Source organism: Trichechus manatus, unplaced genomic scaffold (genome assembly GCF_000243295.1).
Source record: "Trichechus manatus latirostris isolate Lorelei unplaced genomic scaffold, TriManLat1.0 scaffold00031, whole genome shotgun sequence".
Taxonomy (NCBI): Eukaryota; Metazoa; Chordata; class Mammalia; order Sirenia; family Trichechidae; genus Trichechus; species Trichechus manatus.
Window position 1 is genome coordinate 7,377,990 of NW_004443967.1, and position 9,814 is coordinate 7,387,803.

The 9,814-nt window shown below is 40.0% G+C and overlaps 1 protein-coding gene across 1 annotated transcript in view; it reads left to right on the forward strand.

Moving 5' to 3' along the window:
• ENO4 (enolase 4) overlaps nt 1-9,814 on the forward strand; it is a 41,849-nt gene that overhangs the window by 5,444 nt on the left and 26,591 nt on the right. The window contains exons 4-7 of the mRNA XM_004374876.2: nt 1,057-1,202; nt 5,349-5,518; nt 5,614-5,745; nt 6,704-6,757. Coding sequence (XP_004374933.2) covers nt 1,057-1,202; nt 5,349-5,518; nt 5,614-5,745; nt 6,704-6,757 — 502 coding nt within the window. The remainder of the gene's footprint in view (nt 1-1,056; nt 1,203-5,348; nt 5,519-5,613; nt 5,746-6,703; nt 6,758-9,814) is intronic.

Consider the following 9,814-nt stretch of genomic DNA (forward strand, 5'->3'; position numbering starts at 1 on the left):
ACATCTGGGTTCTCAATTCTGTTCCATTGGTCAATGTATCTGTCATTGTACCAGTACCAGGCTATTTTGACTACTGTAGCTGAAGTCAGGACCTAACTTATTTTTATTGGCTGCATAATATTCCACAGGATTAATATTCTGTGCTACATTTAATTATTCTTCTGTTGGAAATTTCATTTTTCCCCCCAATATGTCAAAACTACAAATAAACTGAGGTACTTGTATACATATCTTAGCTGTGTATTTAAAATTAAAGAAGAAACTTTTGCCAACAGAATGCCGTTTTTCCCTATATGACATATCTTGAACATTTTGCTGGGCTCATAATCAGCATGTGGTTATGACTGATAGTATGTTTAGCTCATGGTAGAAAACGTTTTGATCACGATGACCATTTTTTGTTCACAATAATATGAAGTTTTATCTTTCATCAACTCCAAGAATTTCACTGAGGGAAAAGCAAGACCAAACCAAAAACCTCTAATGCATCTGTACTCAGCAATTTCTTTTCACTTTCTGCATAGCTAGCTGTTTGATACAAAAACCTGTAATTAAAGGACAAGATAAAATTCAATATGAGAAACTGTATCGCTGTGAAGATCAAGGAATCACTCAGATTCCCTAACTTTTACTTCATTCTTTCCTAATAAGCACTCGTAGTCCACATTGAAAGTAAAGCATGTATCTTTTTCAAATAATATTTAACATATTTATAAAAGTAATAAATGTTTACTAGAGAAAATTTGAAAAAAATTTAACAAAAAATAAAAAGAAAGAAATGAAGTCATGAAGCGCATATAGTGCTACATTTCACTGACTACTCTTGACTCATTTGTCTTTTGATGGTCATTTATTAAAAAAGAAAATCCAATAGCCCTTAATCAAATTATGCCTTCAAGGTTTATTTTTAAAATGCAAAAAGGGCTCAAATAATTTAAAAAATGAGCACCTGAAATCTCTTAAGTTTATTTCAGCACTTGAACACAATTTCTCGGAAACTGAAGCTGATTTGTTCTTAAGTATCCCATTCTAAAGCCATATTTTCCTACCATTAAGGACATTCTTTGCAAATAAAGTGAAAGAAGATCAGGAGAGAAAAGAATTGGAAAATATAGTGGAAGACTTAACAGTGCCTATACCTTTACCTATAGTACCACCAACACTTCCTCCACCTCCTGCAAAAAAGAAAGGACAAAAGCAAGGTTGGTGGCTTATCATTTTGCAGAACCTTTAGTGACAAATGTGTGAGGAAGAAAGGCTGAAGCCTGGACTGCCTTACTGAGTCAGAGTCTCTTTGTTGCAGACCTAGGTTAGGTTTCCAACCTGGTGCCATCCATCCTCCATACCATTTCCTCACTGGAAGATGCAGTGTTGGGTGGGCAGGGTTTTGCCCCATTCTACCTTCCATTTTTATTTATACAATAGAAAGATTTCTCACCCGGAGGTGAACACTTATCACATTGCATTGAACAGTGGCAATGTCAGGGAGTGCAGTACTGGAGACCTCTAAACAACCCTCTCCCCTCCTGCCCCCAAATTTCCAGTAGCTCATGAAAAAGCCACTCCATATTTTACAGAATAATTATATCCTTTGATGTGGACAACCAACATTCTCTTAGTCCTGATTAATAAAATTTTCTTCGGAAAACTTTGCTATTTAAAAGCGAATAATCTAAGTAATTGCTGCCCTTTTCTCCACCCCTTCAACAGACTGCTAACCTTAGCCCTCCAGTGTATTAATTCTGGAGCTTCTGCTAGTATTGTAACAGTGTTTGTCTGTCTACCCAACTAAAGCATGTTCCTTGAGGGGATGACTCATGCCTTGGTCACCTTGAACAGTTGTCAGTATCTAGCATGGTGCCAGGCACAAACTAACCATTTAATAATTGTGGGTTCCATTGAATAAGAGAGCACCAGAATCAGTGACCAAAATATTGTGGAGACAGGTTTCCTTGTGTCATAGATTTGGATGCTGAGGTTCAGAAAGAGGAAGAGAATTGCTCAAAGGCAAAATCATTATGTTAGACCAATCTTTTCTTGGGAGGGAAGGGGTGGCCACTATTGAGTAATAGGTAATGGCCACCAATGGGAGTTCATTTAGCTGTTCCTTTTATTCTGATAGGACCTGGAATTTAAGAGAAGGGAAAAAGCAGGAGGAGGATAGTAATTTGTTAAGCATTTATCATGTGCTAGGTGTTCATATATCTTATCTCCACTGGGGACCTGAACCAGGGCAGTAGGGGATTGGAGGGACACTAGAGATTATATGATGAACATGGTGGCTGAGAACTCATTAGAGTGAAACATGGGTAAGGATTCTGAGTGGATAGTTAGATCTGGAAGGCATTTCTGAAGTCGGCAACAAACACAGAACTAGGTATTGCTTTAGGGTTGTGGAGGACAGCGAGTAAGACATACTCATGAAGAGATGTTCAACATAAGGTTGGATATGTAGCAGCTATGGTGGAATATTTTCCACAACATAGATGATTACTATACACATGGACCTTGCCAGATGGAGTACACAGGAATCAAATCAACTACATCTGTGGAAAGAGACAATAGAGAAGCTTGATACCATCAGTCAGAACAAGGCCAGGAGCCGACTGCAGAACAGACCATGAATTGCTCACATAAAAGTTCAAGTTGAAGCTGAAGAAAATTAGAGCAAGTCCACAAGAGCCAAAATATGACCTTGAGTATATTCCACCTGAATTTAGAGCCCATCTCAGGAATAGATTTGACGCACTGAACACTAATGACTGGAGACCAGATGAGTTGTGGTAGGACATCATATATGAAGAAAGCAAAAGGTCATTAAAAAGACAGGAAAGAAAGAAAAGATCAAAATGGATGTCAGAATAGACTCTGAAACTTGCTCTTCAATGTAGAGTAGCTAAAGCAAAGGGAAAAAATGATGAAGTAAAAGAGGTGAACAGAAGATATCAAAGGGTAGCAAGAGAAGACAAAGTAAAGTATTATCATGAAAGGTGCAAAGACCTGGAGTTAGAAAACCAAAAAGGAAGAACACACTTGGCATTTCTCAAGCTGAAAAAAACTGAAGAAAAAATTCAAGCCTCAAGTTGCATAACTGAAGGATTCTATGGGGAAAATATTGAATGAAGCAGGAAGCATCAAAAGAAGATAGAATGAATACACAGAGTCACTGTACCAAAAAGAATTGGTCACTGTTCAACCAGTTCAGGAAGCAGCATATGATCAAGAACCAATGGTACTGAAGGAAGAAGTCCAAGCTGCACTGAAGGCATTGGCAAAAAACAAGGCTCCAGGAATTGATAGAATGCCAGTTGAGATGTTTCAACAAATGGGTGCAGAGCTGGAGGTGCTCACTCATCTATGCCAAGTAATTTGGAAGACAGCTACCTGGCCAACCAGTTAGAAGAGATTAATATTTGTGCCCATTCCAAAGAAAAGTGATTCAACAGAATGCAGAAACTATTGAACAATATCATTACTATCACACACAAGCAAAATTTTGCTGAAGATCATTCGCAGTAGTACATCAACAGGGACCTGTCAGAAATTCAAGTTGGATTCAGAAGAGGATGTGGAATGAGGGCTATGATTGCTGATGTTAGATGGATCATGGCTGAAAGCAGAGAATACCAGAAAGATGTTTAAACAAAACAAAACAAAAATAAAATAAAACCCCTTTGTCATCGAGTCAATTCCAACTCATAGTGACCCTATAGGACAGATTAGAACTGCCCCGTAGGTTTCCAAGGAGCAGCTGGTGGATTCGAACTGCTGACCTTTTAGTTAGCAGCTGAACACTTAACCACTGCACCACCAGATCTCCAGAAAGATGTTTGCTCATGTTTTATTGACTATGCAAAGGCATTCGACTGTGTGGGTCATAACAGATTATGGATAACATTGCGAAGAGTGGGAATTCCAGAACACTTAATTATGCTCATGGGGAAACTGTACATAGACCAGGAGGTGGTCATTTGAACAGAACAAGGGGATACTGTGTGGTGTAAAGTCAGGAAAGGTGTGCATAAGAGTTGTATCCTTTCACCATACTTATTCAATCTGTATACTAAGCAAATAATCCAAGAAGCTGGACTTTATGAAGAAGAGCCTGGCATCAAGATTGGAGGAAGGCTCATTAACAACCTGCAATATGCAGATGATGCAACCTTGCTTGCCGAAAGTGAAGAGGACTTGAAGCACTTACTGATGCAGATCAAAGACTATGGATTCCGTATGGATTACACTTCAACAAAAAAGGAGACAAAAATCCTCACAACTGGACCAATAAGCAACATCACGATAAATGGAGAAAATATTGAAGTTGTCAAGGATTTCATTTTACTTGGATCCACAGTCAACACCCATGGAAGCACCAGTCAAAAAAATCAAATAACAATCTTGCATTGGGCAAATCTGCTGTAAAAGACTTCTTTAAAGTGTTGCATAGCAACGATGTCACTTTGAGGACTAAGGTGCACTGGACCATGGTATTTTCAATTGCCTCATATGCATGCGAAAGCTGGACAATAAGGAAAACCGAAAAACTGAAGCCGTTGAATTACAGTGTTGGCGAAGAATATTGACTCTACCATGGACTTCCTGAAGAATAAACAAATCTGTCTTGGAAGAAGAACAGCCACAATGCTCCTTAGAAGCAAGGATGGTGAGGCTTTGTCTCATGGTCTTTGGACATGTTATAGGGAGGGACCAGTCCCTGGAGAAGAATATCATGCTTGATAAAGTAGGGAGTCAACAAAAAAGAGGAAGACCCTCAGTGAGATGGACTGACACAGTGGCAGCAACGATGGGCTCAAGCATAACAACAATTGTGAGGATGGTGCAGGACTGGGCAGTGTTTCATTCTCTTGTACACAGGGTTGCTATGAGTGGGAAATGACTTGATGGCACCTAACAACAACATCATGGTGGAATATAGCAAAACAAAGGATTTGGACTTCGAAGATGTCCAAATCCTATCTTTATCCACTTACTGTTAGATATTGGGCAAGTCTCTTATCCTCTAAACCCCAGTTTGCTTCTATATGAATGTGGAATAACAATGTCTACCCCACAGGACTGTTGAAAGAGTTAATATTGAATGGCCTAGAATTTCTTAGAAAGGCAAAATCCATGGTTAAGTATTATTATAAGTATTATAATCCTTATGGGGTAGTAAGTGAAATCAAATAGAACACTTGGAGGTTGAGGTACAGAATATGTTCTTCCAACCTCATTTTTTACCCTTACTTTTTGCTGGGCTGTCACATCTGTAATTAAGGCATTAAAAAATATAGTTTTATTATAGTCAAAATTCTTAGGAAGGAACCTTTTATCAATATGTTTCCCCCCAGGAAGGAAGGATACTCTTCTAGAGAAACCTATCCCACCTGAAGAACCTGCTGAACCTATTCTCTGTGGCAGCATGGCCATAGGGGCCGTTTCATTAGCCGTTGCAAAAACCAGTGCCATACTGGGCAATAATCCTCTGTATTTAAATATGGCATTACTGAAGCACAATCAGGTTAGTATCTATTATATTCCATTATTAAAACACAGTAGTATCTTGATATGAATGAATCATGTTTCTTGTGTTTCCTTGCTTTTTCTATATTTCAGGAACAGCCAAAAAAGCTAACTGTACCTTTGCTGATGGTGTCTCTGGCCAGCTGTGGGAAATCATCTCCTGGGAAGCTGAATTTAATGAAAGAAGTGATTTGTATCCCCCATCCTGGATTAAGCACCAAACAAGTACCTTACATTATCTTAAATGGCTTTTCTATTTAAAAAAAATATATATGTATATATATACATATGTGTATATATGCACATATATATATATATTCCAGCATTAGTGAGTTTTTAGTGTAGGTCCCTAAAGCTTATGACACTAAGGGAGAGGGAATGAAGTAGAAAGTGCGAAAAAATATTTTCGGAAATCAAGGAAGTGGGAAGACAGTCAAGACCTCAAGCAAAAGGGAGCACATTTAGACCATCTTAGATCTCTGACTCATTAGAGCAATTACTCATGCTGGTGACTCATGGAGAAGACATGGGCAAGTCACTTTGCAGGCTCGGTCATGCAGGAGGGCCATTATTTGGGGGGAGTTGGGATATCTTTATTTACTGGTCTATGCACTACAGCAGCAGCAAATGGAATCTAGCTCACTCTGTTAAGTAAGAACTCTAGGACCTGGATCTTTCCTTTGGTAAATATCTGTTGTGCTGTCTGGGTACCAGAGCACTTGGCATACCATTCTTCATCTTAGTATGCAGACCCCATCATTATCAGAACGCACTTTTCAACTTTTTAAGTGGCAATGGATATATACCAGTTCAATCACTCTAATCCAGACTCCCGTGGTGACCAGTGACATGTACTGCAAGAAGGTTATCCAGGGTGGTCAACAGACCATGAGAGAATGAAGTTAACTTACTCTAACCAACTGTGTAAGTCAGTTCTGAACAATGAAGAGAGGTTACTGAGGAAGAAGAGCCTCTCTCATTCATTTTCAACTGAATAAAAATTGGGGGCTAAAGATTAACAAGTAATTTTCTGATTTTGTAGACCATGTTGTCCACTAACCAGGGTGCCTTCTCAGAGACCCCACCAATATTCTGAGTTAGAAATAGCCATGTATTGTGTAAAGTTTTATATCTGAAATTTCTAGACTGCAGTTGTGGAAGATCCTGGTTATTCTACTTACAGGGTGTGGAGATGCTTCTGGAAATTCAGAAACATGTAAACAAAACTATTGAAACGGTATGTAAAGAGATTCCATGGTATCTAGTTACCAACACACACTTATACATCTTCTAGTGTCCGATCTGTAGCTGATCACGGAATTAAATCCATATTGTTGTATTGATATGGGAAGTATATTCATTTGCCTTGGTTTTCCCATATGAGCCAACGTTATCCGTTCCATCACTGGCTAGTTTCTAATGGTACTTAACAATCTCATTTAGATTCTGAGGCAGCTGGCTCTATGCTAAAATCATCCCTTAGGATTTGCAAAGAAAGGAAGGATTTGACCCCTAGCACATGAGAGGCTGTTTTGCATAATGGTTAAGGCACAGGCTCTAGAATCAGACTGCCTGAGTTGGGCAAACAAGGGCCCTTGGCTGAGCAGCCCTCTCTTGGGGAAGTCATGGAGGCAGGATGAGAGGCAGGTGTGTGAGTAAGCAGTTCTCCCCTCATAGTCTGTCTTAGGCTGATCTCACAATCCTGGAGAGAGACCCTATCCTTGTCTGTGGGGCTTTTTTTTTTTTTTTAAATATTTTATTTTAGAACATTAGATTTACGGAAAAGTTGCAAAGATAGTACAGAATTCCTGTATATGCCTCACCCAATGTTAACATGATATATTATCAAAGTACATTTGTTAAAACTAAGAAACCCAAATGAGGCCTTGTTGTTAGGTGCTGTCAAGTCAATTCTGACTTATAGGACTCTGTGTACAATAGAACTAAACACTGCCCGGTCCTGCGCCATCCTCAGAATTGTTCTCCTTGAGCCCATCGTTGCAGCCACTGTGTCAATCCATCTTGTTGAGGGTCTTCCTCTTTTTCACTGATCCTCTAATTTACCAAGCATGATGTCCTTCTCCAGGGACTGGACCCTCTTGATAACATGTCCAAAGTACATGAGACGAGCTCTCACCATTCTTGCTTCTAAGGAGCATTGTGGCTGTACTTCTTCCAAGACAGACTTGTTTGTTCTTCTAGCAGTCCATAGTATATTCCATATTCTTTGCCAGCGCCATAATTCAAAGGCATCAATTCTTCTTTAGTCTTCCTTATTCACTGTCCAGCTTTCACATGCATAGGAGGTGACTGAAAATATCATGGCGTGGGTCAGGCGCACCTTAGTCCTCAAGGTGACATCTTTTCTTTTTAACATTTTAAAGAGGTCTTTTGCAGCAGATTTGCCCAATGCAATGCATCATTTGATTTCTTGACTGCTGCTTCCATGGGTGTTGATTGTGAATCCAAGTAAAATGAAATCCTTGACAACTTCAATATTTTCGCTGTTTATCATGATGTTCTTTATTGGTCCACTTGTGAGGATTTTTGTTTTCTTTATGTTGAGGTGTAATCTATACTGAAGGCTGTAGTCTTTGTTCTTCATCAGTAAGTAATTCAAGTCCTCTTCACTTTCAGCCAAGCAAGGTTGCGTCATCTGCATAGTGCAGGTTGTTAATGAGTCTTCTTCCAATCTTCATGCCGCGTTCTACTTCATGTAGTCGAGGTTCTCAGATTACTTGCTCAGCATACAGATTGAGTAAGTATGGTGAAAGGATACAAACCTGACTCACACCTTTCCTGACTTTACACCACACAGTATCCCTTTGTTGTCTTCGAACGACTGCCTCCTGGTCTATATATAGGTTCCTCAAGAGGAAGACCCTCAACGAGATGGACTGACACAGTGGCTGCAACAATGGGCTCAAACATAACAATAATTATGAGGATGGTGCAGGACCGGGCAGTGTTTTGTTCTGTTTTACATAGGGTCACTATGAGTCTGAACCAACTTGACAGCACCTAACAACAATAACAACAATGTCCTTTTTCTGTTCCAGGATCCAATTCAGGATCCCACATTGCATTTAGTGTGAGGCTTTGAAGCTGCACGGTTAGATGCACCTGTTGTATAGTGGCGCTGGGATACAACAGCAGTCTGGCATGAAGGAACTTTGGCTCCAGTGCCATCTTGCCAGCACAGAGTCTGCAACTGCAGGCAGGCGGCACCAGCCACTCCCCTGCCGGTGATGGGGTGGCTGTCTGGGGTCCAAGCATCAGGTACTCTGAGCACCAGGCTGGAGCCAGTTTCCATGGAACTTTTCAGGAAGCTAGCTCCTTTTCTGAGTGACCAGCCTGCATAGGATCAAACTTGGACAAATTAACCCTGATCTACACTCTACTTTGCCACTTACCAGCTGTGCAACCTTGGGCCAGTTTCACAAGCAATTCACCTCGGGTTCCTCATCCATACAATGGGGACGATAAGTACCCATCTCATGGGGCGACTGTGAAGAGTAAACGAGTTCAATGTATGCAACGTGTTTAGAGCAGAGGCAGGCACAACAGTGAGCAATGCATAGTGCTTGTTATGAGAGCAGGTGGAGGACATTCAGGTTAAAATAGTAGGAAATTCAGGATATCTGAGCTTTTGCAATTCATCCTGACTTTTAAATGCTTCGCTGATTTTCAGTGATACAACCAACTCGCAAATGTTCTCTTGAAAACTCAAATACTGACAGAGGTATCCTCCTCCCCACTCCCTGCCCCCCCACTACCACTCTCCATCCTGTCCTTTCTCTAGAGCTAAAGGGTGTGACCGTTCTGCCTTTTTCTTTGTATTTATGCCCACACAGATAAATACAAAGCATTGTGTTTTGTGTTTAATATAAAAACAACATGATTCTGTACAAATCATTCAGCAACTTGTTTATTTCTTTGCCCTTTTTATTGAAGGTTTCTCTTTTATTGATATCTTAAAAAACCCATTGCCATCTAGTCGATTCCAACTGATAGGGACACTATAGTACAGAGTAGAACTGCCCTCTAGGGTTTCCAAGGAGCACCTGGTGGATTCAAACTGCCAACCTTTCGGTTAGCAGTCTGAGCTCTTAACCACTGTGCCACCAGGGCTCCTACTGATATCTAGGACTTTATATAATATGGGATACAATCCTTTTTCATATGTTGTACTTTTTTTTTTTAATTGTACTTCAGGTGAAGGCTTACAGAACAAATAGTTTCTCATGAAACAGTAGTACACATGTTGTTTTATGACATTGGTTAACAACCCCAC